The following is a 16,598-nucleotide window of genomic DNA, read 5'->3' as shown; positions in this document are numbered from 1 at the left end:
AATACAGAGAGTAAACAGGGTTGCTGGAGGAGACGTGAGTGGGGGGCATGAAGGAGAGCACTAGTTCTGATGGGCACTGGGTGTTCTTTCAAGTGATGAACCAGTGGGTTCCACCCCTGAAACCAATACTGCACTGCGTGCTAACTAACTTGAATTTAAATAAGAAACAAACACACACCACTATACAGGAAGGGGAGCCCAGGCCAGTTCAGGTCCCCCCCAGCCTCCTCTCCAGTGATCCTCAAGCCCCCAGCGCCTTCTTTTCCAGCAGGAAGGCCTGCCCGGGTTTTGTCCAAATGTGTCCTGGGCCGCAGGCTCCCAGAATAAATGAGCAATCCTTAATTTTGATCTTATTTATTCATCCATTCATGAATGCATGGACGCACACACACAAGAAACTGTTCTCACATACTCTGCGCTGAACACTGTGCAAAGTAAGTAGTCTCAGTCCAACAAGGAAGGGAGAGGCCCAGCCCCCGCACCCACCCCGGATGCAGAGACTGCTGGGAGAGGTGGGTGGTCATGGGATCGGGATCGAATCCCAGCACGAGAGTTGTGGGAGAGGGTGGGGGCTGCAGGAGCGCACGGGAGATGCCTGACTGATTCTCGGAGAGACAGGGAAGACTTCCTGGAGGGACGTTCTCGGTAGAGGGACCAGCATGTGCACAGGCCCGGAGACAGATGACAACTGCCAGCAGCTGAGGCGCTGGGCCTGGGCTGTGCCAGGGCCATACGGGAAGTGGGCACGATGAGGAAGAGCAGCCCTCTCCTGGAGCCAGAGGCAGAGAATGCATGCCCCTCTCCACCAGACTCCTTTTCGACTACCCAACACGACAGACGTTTCTGCTTTCATCTGACTCCACTTCCCCCTTCTGGGTCGTGTTCTGCTGCCACTTTTACAGGGGCCTCCTTTCCTGGTTTCTGCAGCCCCTGCCCCGGTTTCCCTCCGCAGCAGGCATTCCAGACTCTGCACTCCCCAGCCAGGGGCTGGCAATCCCTCGCCTCGCCCCATCCCCCAGCCGGGACTCCGTCTGCTCCTGGGGCTCAGCCCCTTCTCTCTCTCCAACTTGTCCCCTTCCCGAGGAGGGGCCTCCACCAGCCACTGCTGGACCCCTCGGAGAGGCCCCGGCCTTCCTTCCCCCCTTGCCAGTTAGTTTTGACTCTGACCCTGACTTTCAATTTTCTTCACACGTGTGTTTGCTCTGTAAAAACTCACAGATATATATATATATAGGGTGCTCTTTTAACTTGTGGCGACAAAATAGCATGTTTCAACAGGCCGCTTCCGGAGAAATTTCTTTCTATGTGCATACATGTGATATTCCATAAATGACCAGCGGAATCCTATCATACATATTACAGTTTCAGTGCTGCCACTGTTTCCCTGGTCCTTTCCTGTTTTACACATAGAAGCCCCGTCCCTCCATACCTTCTCTCGCCCCCAGGTAGCATATATATTAATAACCTAGTCTGTACACCCGGCTGTTGTCCTATGTTTACTATGCGTGTACGTGTCTATACACCCATCTCTGCCGCTGAGGCTGTAGCTATCTTATGAAAGTGTATGATCATCTCACAGACTGTACTCTGTTATTCCCACGTGAAAATACTTCCTGGTAAACCTGGCGTGTCAACTGTGCACGCTCTAATTCATTATTATAATGGCTGGATAATACACAGGGCACTCTCATTTTCCACCACTCTGCACGATGCTGACTTAAACACTTTTATTCAGACATCGTTATATTCTGGTGGTTTATACATATAGGGCAGATCCTAAGGAGTGAGACCGTTAAAGCACAAGGTCCCTGTATTTCCAATATGCACTCAGGTTGTTTTTTAAAAAGGAGACCGTTCACATTTCCATCTCAACCTATCGAAGAACGCTTCTTCCCACATCACACCAACTAGAGTTTGACACGGATGTTCACGAGCAGCCCTCAACACAGCTAAAGCAGACGGCAATTTAACTTTCTCTCCCTCTGTCCCTCCTTCATGGCCTGTTGGGGAGGCATCTGGGGACACCCGGGTCAGATGCTGGTCACCTCGCTGTGGGTTTGAGATAGCCCAGCAGCAATCTGACTCGGGAGGAAAAGCAGGGGCAGAGTCTGGAGAGGTGAGAGAAAGAGCAGGGTTCAGTCAGTGCAGACTCAGAATCGCCCTAATGACCTACTGACCATTTCTTAATTATTGCCTCTCAGGGCATGCCGAGGGGCGGGGCAATCCTTACCCTGTGTCCTCCGGACTCCCGTGGCAGCTGGCTTCCAGTTCCTCCCGTGGGAGGCAATGACTGGCGACTGGACGGCAGAAGGAAGGGAGGAGGGGCTCTCTCCGGTTTCTCACTCATGCTGGTACTTTGCCAACAGCAGAGGACACTTCCGATTCTAACCTCCAGCTTCGCCCAGCAGCCCCAGGCCCCGCTGAGCCAGAGCCCCCGGACGGTCCGGCATCAGCAGGTGCACGGCGCCTAAGACACCCTAGCACAGGTGTGCAGGACCCCTCCTCAAGCTCCCACAGTTTTGATAATGTCACCTCTCCTTCGGTTACCCCAGGCCTGGGCGGGTGTGGTAGGCAGCCTCAAGAGGGCTCTCGGTGATCCCCACCTCTCGGTATTTACAGCCTACGGAATCCCCTCTTCCTCCTGAGTAACTTGCTTTGACCAACAGAATATGGCAGTGTGGCAGGGCTGTCACTTCTAAAGTTAGGTCACAAAGGATTTTGATTTCCAGTCTGCCAGCAGACGTTGCTACTTTGATGAAGCCAGCCACCATGCCGGAGAGACCCCCCCTGGCTACGGGCTGAGGACGACAAAGAGGCGCAGGTACGGAGGGCCTCAGTCCATCAGCCTTCAAGGAAACCAACCCTCCAACAGCTACGTGAGCTCAGAAGTGGATACGGCCCAAGTCAAGCCTTCGGACAAGCCCCCAGCCCTGGCTGATACCTTGACTGCAGTGTCATGGGAGACCATGAAGCAGAGGGCTTGGCCCAAACATGCCTGAATCCCTAATTCACAGACACTGTGAGATAACATATTTGTACAATTTTAACCCATGAGTTTTGGGGTAGTTTGTAATGCACCAGTAGGTAACTAACAGAAGATGGCAGCTGTCTATGATTACGAGCATCTACGCTACCTTGTTCCCTTTTGCTCCTTCAGTCGTCGGTGCCTAGATCACTGATTCCCTGGACTGAAGTAGCCTGAATATCTAACATAGTTTATGTTTTCTTGACGAGACCGTAACTAGTACTTACTAGGATCCACGTTCCATGGTCTAGTATTTAAGGTTCTCTACCATTTGATTCCAACCTATTTTTCCAATCTTTCCTCTCCTGGGCAGTTGACATAGGAATTCCATCCCAGTCAAGCTACAGGCAGATCTCGTTTTATTGAACTTCACTTTATCAGGTTTTGCAGACTGCATTTTTTTTTCTTCATAAAATGCAAAGCCTTGCATCAAGCCAGCCTATGGGTGCCATTGGAAAATGGCATTTGCTCGTGTCACATCTATGCGTCACATTTTAGTAATTCTTACAATATTTCAAACTTTGCATTATTATTATTTTTGTTATGGTGACCTGTGCTCCACGATTCTGACTCACTGGAAGCACAGATGATGGTTAGCATTTTTTAGCAATAAAGTACGGTGTAATTAAGGTAGGTAGTTGTTGGTTTAGGCACAGTGCTACTGCACACTTAGTAAACCATGGCACAGTATAAACAGAACTTCTGAATGCACTGGGAAAGCAGAAATCTCCTCTGACTCGCTTTACTGCAATTGTCGCTTTCCTGCGAGGGTCTGCAGCCAAACCCGTGGCATCTCTGAGGCAGGCTTATAGCCTGCACATGCGCCAATGGACCTGCCTGTGCCTTCTCACGCCTACCTCTCCATAAAGGTGGTGGCTAAGGGGCCAGCACTGCTTTGGCCCCAGTCCTGTATTTAAGTCCCGGCTCTATCTCCTACTAGCTGTAAGGCCTCTGGTAAGTCCCTGGACCTTTACAGACCACAGCTGGCTTATCTGGAAAACAGAGTAAACAATTATTTACTTTCAAATATGCCACAGGGGCGCCTGGGTGGCTCAGTCAATTGTGTCTGACTTTGGCTCAGGTCATGATCTCACAGTCTGTGGATTTGAGCCTTGCATTGGGCTCTGTGCTGACAGCTCAGAGCCTGGAGCCTGCTTCACATTCCATCTCTCTCTCTCTCTCTGCCCCTCTCCCACTTGCGCTGTCTCCCTCCCTCTCAAAAACATATAGACATTAAAAAAAATTTTTTTTAATGCCACAACAGGGGCGCCTGGGTGGCTCGGTGGGTTAAGTGTCTGACTTCGGCTCAGGTTATGATCTCACCATTTGTAAGCTCGTGCCTCATGTCGGGCTCTGTGCTGACAGCTTGGGGCCTGGACCCTGCTTCAGATTCTGTGTCTCCCTCTCTCTCTGCCCCTCCCCTGCTCACACTTTGTCTGTCTGTCTTTCTCTCCCTGTCCCTCCCATGCTTGCATTCTCTTTCAAAAATAAAAATAAAATTAAAATTAAATAAAAATAAAATAAACTAAAATATGCTGCAACAGGGAGACACATAGCTGGCAGAATGTCTGCCTCACAGGAGAGGCTGAGGAAGTGCCAGACCCTGGCCCCCACCAGCCTCCCCTCAGTCTGGAATCAGCCTCCCTCACTTCTCAGCTGGCCAAATTCTTCAGGGACTAACTCTTCTTCCAAGATGCCTTTCCAGAGTTTTCCCTTAAAGCCCTGGCATAATTTCTCTACCAGGGAACCCTAGGTTTCCCCTGAAATATCTTTTGGTCACCAACAGGGGAGGGAGAAGAAGCCTCATGTTCACAGTCATCTCTGTACCCTACCAAGGCCCAACACTTGTCAACTGTAAACAAACATACTCTGGTACACAAGCTAAGTACTTGAGAAAAAAAGCCTCATAAAGTAATATCAAGAATACGGTAGCTACGGGGCACCTGGCTGGCTCAGCTGGTAGGCATGGGACTCCTGATTGTGGGGTTCTAAGTTCAAGCCCCATGGAAGGTGTAGAGAGTACTAAAAAAAATACCTTTTTAAAAATGTTTATTTATTTTTGAGAGAGAGAAAGAGAGAGAGAGAGTGAGAGCAAGGGAGGGGCAGAGAGAGAGGGAGCCACAGAATCTGAAGCAGGCTCCAGGCTCTGAGCTGTAAGCACAGAGCCCAATGCAGGGCTGAACCCATGATCCGTGAGATCATGACCTGAACCGAAGTCAGAGGCTTAACTGACTGAGCCGCCGGGGAGCCCCAAAAAGAAAAAGAATATGGTAACTATGAAATGCTACATCTATTCATCAAATTCTTCATCTTTAATCTTTTCAAGTCCAATGTCTGGCTTTAAACATCTAAAGCAAATAACAGAATCAAATCCACCTCTTTCCTGCTAGGAATCTACCACAACTGTCCTGCCCTGTTAGGGCTTTGCACCATGGTTATAGAAATGTCTGGAAAGCATATGTGTTTTCAAAGAACCGAAACGCTTAGGTCAGAAACCTATTCTATCAAAACCAGACTTGGGGCCTAGGCCCAAGACAGAAATTCCCTATGAATTAAAAAAGGCATCAACAACGCCCGTAGCAGACACGAGCCCAGGCCCGTGTGAGCGCGCCGCTAGCCTCACCTTCATCTCCGGGTACATGTATCGGTGGATGGAAGGCAGCCAGTACACAGGGCGCAGGCTGCCGCCTCGCCCCGGCCCGGCGTGGAGCACCCCTTTCTTGTCCTCATAGAAGGCCGCCAGATGAGAGTAGTGTCCCGGCGTCTCCAGCTGGTGTCTGCAAACACACACGCAGGCGCACGGTGAGGACGGCGCTGGCCCCAGCTCCACCCCTCCGTCCCCCTGTCCCAGGGCTGGAACACGTGGGGACGGATGAAGCGATAAACCGCAAAGACCCTCATGTGGAGGTCGCCTAGCATGCCCGCTCTGGGGTGACACACGATCCTCAGGAAAAGCTCACACGTGGGGTCTGATGCCCCCTGGCCCACGGGACGCGCTCCTCCTCGTGGGCCGCTGACGGAACACAGACTGTGACTCGCGTTTCTTGTTCTGGAGCCAGGTATGCTAAAGAGCCTGTGTCGCCTCCCAGGGACTGCTGAGCCGAGGGACAGCGTGGAAGGCCACAAACCCTGCTTACAGCGGCTCTCTCTTGAGAAACCATGTTTGTTTGCTTCGTTATCAAAGACTCAGAGGGAATCAGCCCTCAACATCTTAAATAAGGGAAAACAACTATTACTGGATGTCGCCAGGCCTCAGACTGTCTGCATCAAGTAATAAAATTCTAAAAACAAACAAACAACTGAGAATCTCTTATTTTCCCAGCCCACCGGCTTGGGCCCACGGAGATTGGGCTGTGGGGAACTCTGTCACCAACCCCAAGGCCAAGAGAGCCTCACTGAAGCCCGGGGCCATTTGGACAACAGAGAATCCCGCCTTCAGGTCAAGCACAGGAGCGCTGTGGGGTCTGTGTGGCGCTGTGTTTGATGGGGGTGGGGTTATGGGTCGAACCGTCCCCTCCAACCCTCCTGGTAACAAGATCAGCTGGAGTTCTAACTCCCAGTACCCAAGAATGAGGCCTCTGTGGAGACAAGAGTCTTTACTGAGGTCAAGTGAAGTGACTGGGGTGGGTCCCAATCCAGTGGCTGCTGACCTTATTACAAGGGGGAAATTTGGACACAGTTGACACACACGAGGAGAACGCTGTGTGAAGATAAAGGCGGACATCGGGAGAGACGCATCTAGAAGCCCAGGAAGACCCAAACCACCAGGAAACCACCAGAAGCCAGGAGAGAGGTGAGGTGTAGATTCTCCCTCGAGGCCTCGGAAGGAACGGGCCCTGTGGACATCCTGAGCTCAGGCTGCCGGCCTCCAGAGTTGTGGAAGGCCCTCTGTTGTTCGGAATCCCCTCGATCTGGGTCCTTTGCTATGACCGTCTTAGGAGACGAATAGAGAGAGGAGTAAAAGGCAGTAAAGCTGTTTTAGTCTTGTTTTCTCGGTGCCCTACAATCTCCATGGCACTGTAGCGAGAGAGACTCAGGATATGAACTACGGTTGGCCCCCGGAACAAAGACGGCTATACAGGGAGCCCCCCACCCCCCAATCCATCGTCGTTGGCCTCCTCCAACCTCGGACACAAGCCACTCAGAGTCAAGACCTTCCTAGTCCAACCGGGAGCCAGGTGCCCACAAGCGGTCTCTTCTCCAGAATGACTGCCAGCTCCTGATGCCAAGGCGATGGCTGCCACTCCGCACAGGTCACCTCCGGGAAGTTACTACACTTTTCAAAATGCTCTGCTTGGGATGCCCGGAGGGCTCAGCGGTTAGGCACTGGACTTTGGCTCAGGTCATGATCTCATGGTTTGTGGGTTCAAGCCCAGCGTCAGGCTCTGTGCTGACAGCTCGGAGCCTGGAGCCTGCTTCTAATTCTGCGTCTCCCTCGCTCTCTGCCCCTCCCCCACTTGCTCTCCCACTCTCTCTCTTTCTCAAAAATGAATAAACTTTAAAAAAAGATGCACTATCCGTCCCCTCTCCCTCGAAGAGAGGCACCAGTGCCAACTCAGTATTATTTTGAATGGTACATAAAGTAGAAAGAGAGCCCCATGTGTCTTAGGCCACAGTCACTCACAAACATTAGGCTCCTTCCTCCCCAGCAACCTGGCAGCGGCTAGCCAGGAGCACAGTGAGGGCTCAAAATACTGGGTGAATGGGGCAAATTCAGGCCAAGTCCTTGAAGATATCTTTAGGCAAATTCACATTTTAAGACAAAAAATAATCAACATCAACTAGGGGCACCTGGGTGGCTCAGTTGGTTAAGCGTCTGATGTCATAATCTTGCTGTTCATGAGTTCGAGCTTCTCATTGGGCTCTGCTGACAGCTTGGTGCCTGGAGCCTGCTTTTGATTCTCTCCCCCCACACCCCCCGCCCCGCCCCCTTCTTCCCTCCCTCCCTCCCTCTCTCAAAAAAATATTAAAAAAATCAACATCAACTACATTTTAAAAAATTATTACAGGGGTGCCTGGCTCAGTTTGTGGGACACCCAACTCTGGTTTTCAGCTCAGATCACGATCATAGGGTTGTGGGACTGAGCCCCGCACTGGGTTCCACAGGGAGCCTGGAGCCTGCTTAGGATTCTTACTCTCTGCTCCTCCCCTGCTCACTCGCTCTCTCTCTCTCAAATTAAAAACAAAACAAAACTATGACTAAGATAAGTTCCTCTCAAAGTGGAGGCTCTCTAATTTGGGGGTTCCTATGCTTTAACTTTGCGCAAGAAGGCACAGTCATATGATGTAACAATAAATGACCATGAGGAGTGGGTGCCTATAATCCTTTCTTTCACTCCTACTCATGTGCTTGACAGGAACCCCGTGGTGGCTAAGCTATCTTTAATTCTGAAAAGATGGCAGATTCCAGATACTTTTCAAGGACATGTCACACTGATGAAAATTTGCTTAATACAAAATAACTCAGGGGCGCCTGGGAGGCTCAGTCAGTTAAGCATCTGGCTTCGGCTCAGGTCATGATCTCACGGTTCATGGGTTTGAGCCCCACGGCGGGCTCTGTGCTGACAGCTAGCTCAGAGCCTGGAGCCTGCTTCAGATTCTGGGTCTCCCTCTCTCTGACCCTCCCCTGCTTGTACTGTCTCTCAAAAAAAAAACAAACAAACCTCAAAGATGATTAAGTTCAAAGGTGTTTTCACTGGGACATAATTTCCCTAAAAGAAGAATGAGAATCAGTTTACTGTATTCTCGATACTCTGTCTTCTTCACTAAAGGGGTCTGTCTCACGGGTAACTGTTATGATAATTTTTCATTTTCTAGGTTGTTGGTCTGCTGCTCAGTTGTCTTTTCTGTTTGCCTTAAATGCTCTACTTGAACCGAGTTTCTAAGGAAAAGCTTCCAAAGCTAGAGTCCTTTGACCAAAAGGTAGTGTTTTTATCCTGTCCTCTGACAGCCTCAGATCTCACTGACTGATGGAGCGGAACAGGCACTAATATGGAAGACAGAATATGAGCACGGACGTGAATATAACTGGTAGCTCTGGATAAATGTTAACAAGCGTTGTACAAAAGCCTCAAAATGGAAACACACTGGAGGTTTTGCGATGGCCAGCCGTGATTATCAAGCCCCACTACCAAGATAACCCCAAGGTGCTGAAGCAAGGCGGAGAGCTGGAAGGGACGTTGAGCTTCAGAGACGCGCAAAAGGTGAGTTTCTGGGGGACCCTGTCAAAAAGGATGCACAGCTAGGAAGTACCACACTGAAACTCAGGCCAAGCCATCTGTGGAAAGTGTCCAAAAGATACAACACTGTAAACTAGAGAATGACGGGCAATAGATTCAACTGATCTGAAGCCACAGGCTTCTAGGCTAAGCTGAGGCTTCCCTGGCAGGACCAGAGACACTGGGGTTCTCCTGATGCCCAAAGTCCTTTGCAGATAGGATATAAGCGTGTGTGACCATGCAGATGCCCACTGCAGCTAATCCCGGCTTCTCCAACATGCCCGGCAACGATGCAGCCAACGTCAGAGTTGGGGCCTTGGAGGGACAGTTACCCTTCACACTCTGGTGTATTTACTCCTGGCCTGACCCGGTCTGTCTTCTGGCTTTGCAAGTACAGAAAAACAGCCATTTTTTTTTTTTTTTTTTTTTTTACTACTGCTGTGGATATAGAATGGTGCCAGCTTTCTCTGGGATCACTTGCAATCTGCATCAAATTGTACACTGCATGTAGTTTCTGACCCAGTGATTCCATTCCTGGGAAGGTGACCTAAACGACTCTAACTGGGTACAAACGATCCTTTGCCTACCATGATGCTCATGTGTACAGTGGTGAAAAATAAGCAACAACCTAAAAGCCCAATAACAGGGATATACTTACATAAACCATGAGACATTGACATTCTGAAAGACTCTGGAAAACCACCATGCTGTTGAGAACTAGTATGTGTGAGATTCACGGAAAGGTTAACATACCAAGTTAGAAATTTTGATGCTGAATGACTTTGATATAAAATTTTTAAAAATTGTGTATGCATGTATTTATACAAGGGAAAATACCAGAAGGACAGAAATGTTCACAGCAGATAGGGCTAGCTGGTGGCTGGTGGTATCAAGTTGTTTTTTGGGGGGAGGGGTTTGTCTATTTTTCAGTCTTCTATAATAAATGTATGATAATTTTATGTATAGTCTTTTTAAACTTTTCACTATGGAAAATTTTAAACTTCTACAAAAGGTAAAAAAAAAAAAAAAGAGATTAATAAGTCCCATTATCTATCACTTAGCTTCAATGATGATCAATCAATATCTTATCAATATGGTTACATCTACACCCCACCCCCACATCATTGTTTTCCTCAAATGCTTTAAAGCAAATCCCTCATAATATTTTACCCATAAACATTTTGGTGTGCATCTCTAATGGATAAAGCCTATTTTATTTTTATTAAAAAAATTTTTTTTAATGTTTTTTATTTATTTTTAATACAGAGAGAGACAGAGCATGAAAGGGGGAGGGTCAGAGAGAGAGGGAGATACAGAATCGGAAGCAGGCTCCAGGCTCTGAGCTAGCTGTCAGCACAGAGCCCGACGCGGGGCTCGAACCCACGAACATGAGATCTGACCCAAGCCGAAGCCGGAGGCTTAACCGACTGAGCCACCCAGGCACCCGGATAAAGTCTATTTTAAAAAGAGCATAAACACCACACCTAACAAAATGCCTTGCTTAACAAAATAACAAAGCCCAGATACAAAATAATACCCAGTCCACAGTTGCATTATACCAACTGCCCCCAAAATGTTTTACAGTTGGTTGGTTGAATCATGATCTAAGCAAGGTCCAGAGATACGGTAACTCACATGTTAAAAGCCCCTTTTGTGCTAGAACACTCTCTCCTTCTTTTGGAATTTATTTTTTAAGTTACAAGATAGTTCTCCAATATCTTCTGATTAATAAGAGCAAGTCACAGGAGGACTAGCTAGAAAGACACTGAAACCCAGGGTTGGGGAGGAAATCTAGTAAGTAAGTTTGGGGTACGAGAAGTAAGAACAGATAGAAAACAGATCTGGTGTTTTCGGAAACTGAGTCTAGTTAATTTAGATACACGGCCCCGGCCGCGCCTGCCTCACAGGCCCCTCCCCATCACCCTGTCACCCAAGTCCCGCCTCTCATGTCACCCCAAGCCCTCTGTAATCAGCAAGCTGGAAAACCTTCCTCGCTGTGACTCAAACCTAGAAGCCATGAAAAGATTGATGAATTCAATCAAGAAAGACATCTGCCTGACAAAAGGTAATGCTAAAAATGAATGACAACGTGGAAAAATAATTTATAGTGCAAAGAACAAAGGTCCCTACTATACAAAGACCTCCTAGAAATTATTAAGGTCAACAACCAAAAAAACAACAACAAAAAATAAGAACTGGAGAAAAGGCTAGAAATGGTTCACAGAAGAGGAAAATTAAGCAAATATAAGAAAAATGCAAATTAAAACCATACTCTTATATGGTATTTTACCCAACAGAATGCCAAAAACCTGAAAGGTTTTTTAGTGTTTGGCAATGCCGTGAGGAAACTGCATTCTTCTGCATTACTGCTGGGTGGGCAAAATGGTACAATCTTTATGGAAAACAACTGGACAAGATCTATTAAAACTGCAAATACCTTTGCCCTTTGAGTCACCGATTTCATTTCTGGAAATTTACTGTACATATATTCTGTTCATATGTGAAATGATGCTTGTACATAGGTATTTAGTGCATTATTTGTAATAGCAAAAGCCTGGAAATGACCAAATGTCCATCAATAAGAGATTTAATAAAGCGCGGTTCTTCTAAACAAGGCATATAATACAATGGCGAGAAACGATATACTTTCTGTACTGATATTAGACTATTGTCTCCTTGGATACATTGTTCACTAAAAAAGGTAAGGAGTACATCACATGTAGAACCTGATACCTTTTGCATGAAAAGGAAAAAAAGAGCATGTGTTTGTGTTTGTGCACACACACACATTTTGGAAAGGTAGATGAGAAATTAACAGTAATTACTGGGATTATTGGATGGATACTGGAACTGGGCAAAGACTTTTCATTTTATGCCAGTAGTAAAGACTGTCACTCTCTTCTTCCCTGAGTAATAAAACTTTCTGATTGTAGCGCATCACAGAGTCCCTGAGTTTTAAGAACCACATTTCCCAGACTTTCTTGCTGTGAGGTGTGGCTAGTAATGAACTAGCCAATGGCATGTAAACAGAAGTGAGGTGTTTAACTTGGGAGGTTCCTGAGTTTTTCCTCTTCCTGGAGGCTCGAACATGATCTGGCAATGGTGACCCTCTTCTATCATGCAAATGAGGACAATACTCTAGGAGACAGGAGCATAGACAGAAAGACTTGAGTCCCAGGATGACCCAAAGGAACAGAGCCATCTATGACCCTTGATGCCTCTCCCCCTCCGGGACTTCTGTGTCCTCTGAGTCACTGTATTTTGGGTTTCTTTGATGTAGCAACTTAGCCTGTACTGTAGGTAAAGCAGAAAATGGTACCCAGAAATGAGTCACTGCAGTGTCAGAAAAGACACGGAGGCATGTGGCTTCACGGCTGGCACAGGAAGGTGGTAAGAAAGTAGGTGCTGCAGACTAGAAAGTGGTGCCCTTGTCCCACTGTAGCAGAAACTTGCTAGCACTGCAGTAACGGGGAAGACTGGCCCGTTTGTCATCTGAACTGGTAACTTTAGGGGAAGTTGCAGTTAGAAATATGTTGGTTGCTCCTCATTTTTAGTGAGCTGCTAAAAGAGTAAACAGGGCGGAAATGGAAGGAAATAAGGCTGAGGTACAGTGTGTTCTGAGTTCTGCAATAGAAGTTAATTGAGGCTCCAACTCTTTGGGATCCATGGGCCTAGAAAAGCGAACTGCTTTTCTGTCCCCCAAAGCAGGAGATAAGAATTTCCCTCAAAGCTTCTATGAACTCCAGTTAAGGGTGGAGGCATGGGAGACAGGCCCATTTGCAAAGATCAGATTTAGGAGGTCGTTGTCATTCATTCATACATTCATTCATTTTACGTAGTTGCCATTTAAATGAGAAAAAAATGGACAGGCCAAGAACAGACACCAGTAACTGGTCTACAGTCCACTGACTTAACCACTAAGACCCAAAAGAAATCTTTGGCAACAGATACATTTATTTGGAACCAACTAGAAGCAAATAGACCAGAAGCCTGTTTAGTCTTTGAGGGATCTGTAGTGTCATGTGTCTGGCCTATGAACGCCTGTGACTGCTCAACCCTTAAAGAAACCACTGCACCCACCACTGTACACCAGCAAGAAATGTGTTCTCGAGGTGTGCAGCCTCCAGAGAGTCATGGTCCCCCACGCCTGCTTCAGAAGTGGTTGTGGCGGGAAACGGATACAAAATCTCCTAGAAGGCAAAGCCAGGAGCCACGGAGGGAAAAGGGCAAGGGGTTCTCACTAACAGAACCACGGCTTCACCAACGGACTTAACTACGCCTCCAGGACAAGGAGGCTTCGCAACGCCAGCTCGGCAGAATTTCATGAGCATTATGGACTAACGGCCGCTTGTATTCCTTATCCTTCATTTTTCCAAATAGGAGCTTGTACTGTGGTTCCGACTCTACCGTCGATGTGGCACTTAGGAGGTGCAGAGTGAATGAACTTGTCTATTCCGTAGGTTTTCAGGATATGAAGAACCATGTGCTGATCTATGGGAAAGGATTGCCTCATATCACACAGAAATCCTGGACTCTAGACTCCAAGCATCAACTCGAGCCTCTCTGAGGTCTCCCTGGGGTGGCAGGAATGTTCTCTCCGTGTGGGAAGAAGAGAGCACATGGGTACCAGGATCGCAGTGGGGCGCACTGAAACGCGTTGTTAACTTTGCCCCCAAAGCCATCCGTCCCTTCTTCCTGTTTGCCACGGAACCACCAGATTTTTAACTGCGCACAGGGTCACCTACCTAGAGACTACCCCTTCCAACCTCCCTTGCTGTTAGGTGTGTCTTTGAGATGGAAAACTGGACAATGGTATGTAAGAAGTGATGTATGCAGCTTCTGGGGCTTTCTCTCTTCCCTACGGGCTAGATGCGGCCGGTGGTGGTGAGCAGATTAGAACGCTTGAGAAGGACTTCTCAGAATACAAAAACCACTCTTAGGATATTGTAGAATCGTGAGAGAGAAGAAGTCTGGGTCACTAAACAACTGTATGAAACAGCAGGTTATCCACCTTGACCACCTGTCCACCTGCAGACTAGTACATGAGAAAGAATCTTCTATCTTATTTGAACCATTGTATTTTGGAGCCTCCGTTCCTGCCATTTAGCTAGGATGCTAACTAATATAGTATCTCCTTATCACTTTTAACTTTGAACCATGAGAAAATATTGTCCACTTGGGAAAATTAAATTTTTCAAAAGGGTAATTTTTTTAAAGTGTCAGGATCCCAATGAAAAATGTTTTTTTAAAACTCCATACTACTACTTCTGAGACACAAAACTGAGGAAATATTTCAAATACAGAGAAAGAGATCTGTATGAGGTGTTTACCACAGCTCCAAAATGTAGAGGAGCAATGAAAGGAAAAAGAAACAAAACACGCCAAATGCTCAACCACAGTGAATAATGAAGAAAACATCACTGTTATTAAAATAATCATCAAAATGATAAAATGATAAATACAGAGGACAATGCAAAGGAAAGAGATGCCTAACCGATGCATAAAGAAGGAGAAAAAATGGAGTGGAAAAGTGAAATATTTTCTTAGAGGAGGAAAAGTTCCTGAAATTGCAAATTAAAGATTTATCTATAGATTAAAAGGGATGTGCACACACTTGGTCTCTCTAAAAAATAGATCAATAAACATTAAAAAAAAAAAAAAAGAAAGAATCAGGGGCACCTGCCTGGGTGGCTCATCAGTTAAGCATCTGACTTTGGCTCAGGTCATAATCACATGGTTCGCGGGTCTGAGCCCCACATGGGGCTCTGTGCTGACAGCTCAGAGCCTGGAGCCTGCTTCCGATTCTGTGTCTCCCTCTCTCTGCCCCTCCCCCACTCTGACTCTCTCTCAAAAATAAACAAACATTACAAAAGAAAAGAATTGGATGCTTAACTGACTGAACCACTCAGATGCCCCTCATTTGTACTTTAATATAAATTTTAAATAATAAACTTTTTTTTCCCACAAGCAACAGATTTCATATTCTTTCAAAGATCACGATCAAGATTGTTATATATAAAAGATTCAAATAAATTCTAAAATTTATACATAGTATGATACCAAGAAGTATATACACGTGTGTACCAGAAAGAGAGGCAAATATGCTAATATTTTAACAGTGCTTCAGGGATTAGGATTAGAGTTCTCTCTCAAAATCTGAAATGAAGTTAATGAAAAAATACAGAAGATAGTGAACAGTTTCACTGCTTCTGTTAAAAATTCCCTTCCTATTACAAGTAGTAATAATGACCCCAAATAATGAATCATGAGGCTTAAAAAGAGTTTAGAGTCTATTTGCCCACCTGGGGCAAAGGAGGTAATTAATTAGTGTGGCGTAGGAAAAACAAAGATCCATACTTGCCAACATATTATGTAATTCAGCAAAACCGAGGACAGTATTAACACAGGCAAATGCACCCCACTAGGGCAGGACTTGGGTTGACACAGGAAAGCCCCACCACCCGAGGTGTGAAACGTGGCCATGCACACTTGTGCAAGGGCATCTGCTGTTGCGGCCCACAACCCTCTCTCTGAGGGCTCAGCACACACCTACCGGCTGGCGCATCCCCGCCGCCACCCCGCATGCGTACACAAGCCACGTACCGAACCTGGTTCTCCAAGAAGTGCATGTACCGGTAAAGCAGCGTGTAGGACGGAGACAGGATGCCCACAGACTTCATCCGTGCACCACGCTCCAGCTCACTCTCCACGGGCATGTTGGCGAAGCAGGCCAGGCCGAAGAAGGGCCCCTTTCGGAAATAGCTGAAACGGACCAAAGGCATCGTGGGGCTCAAAATCAGAGGACAGAGTGAATAATGAAGAAAACTAACAGGACAGATGTAGCATCATACAGTTACTAAGGTAATCATCAAAATGATACAGTGATAAATATAGAGGGTCACCCAGCAGGAGCCAGGATTTGACCTCTGGCAAGACTGCTGCTGCACTGCCCGTGACCATGGACAGATCCCTTCTCCTCTCCTGCATAACTACTGACCCCATAAGGAACCCAAAGATTCATCGTCAGGCCCTTCTGGAAAGGTACTCTGTTATATTAGCATAAGCCATGTCGATTCTTTACTGCTGCCAGAGTCTCTGATATTTTTATTTTTATTTATTTTTTTCTCCTACAGCACTTTATTTATTTTTTAATATAACACAATTTATTTTTTTAACATAGGCAATTATTTTCCGTCATTTACAATACAGTAGTTACAATGACACTCCAAACAGAAAAGCAAAGTAAAAAATCAAAACCCCCACTTCTATTTCATGTAATTAGACTTATACAGAAATTAGAAGGTTAAGTACCAACTAGTTAATCACCTAATTTCACAGCTATCTGAAGTGGCAAT

The 16,598-nt window shown here is 46.8% G+C and overlaps 1 protein-coding gene across 1 annotated transcript in view; it reads right to left on the bottom strand.

Annotated features, from left to right (window-relative positions):
* Window positions 1–16,598, bottom strand: part of DENND11 (DENN domain containing 11) — a 45,268-nt gene that overhangs the window by 12,128 nt on the left and 16,542 nt on the right. The window contains exons 3-4 of the mRNA XM_029922488.1: window positions 15,847–16,005; window positions 5,649–5,802 (exon numbers count right to left, since the gene is read on the bottom strand). Coding sequence (XP_029778348.1) covers window positions 5,649–5,802; window positions 15,847–16,005 — 313 coding nt within the window. The remainder of the gene's footprint in view (window positions 1–5,648; window positions 5,803–15,846; window positions 16,006–16,598) is intronic.

The sequence above is a fragment of the Suricata suricatta genome, chromosome 2 (genome assembly GCF_006229205.1).
Source record: "Suricata suricatta isolate VVHF042 chromosome 2, meerkat_22Aug2017_6uvM2_HiC, whole genome shotgun sequence".
Lineage (NCBI taxonomy): Eukaryota > Metazoa > Chordata > Mammalia > Carnivora > Herpestidae > Suricata > Suricata suricatta.
This window is presented reverse-complemented; position numbering and strand designations above follow the sequence as displayed.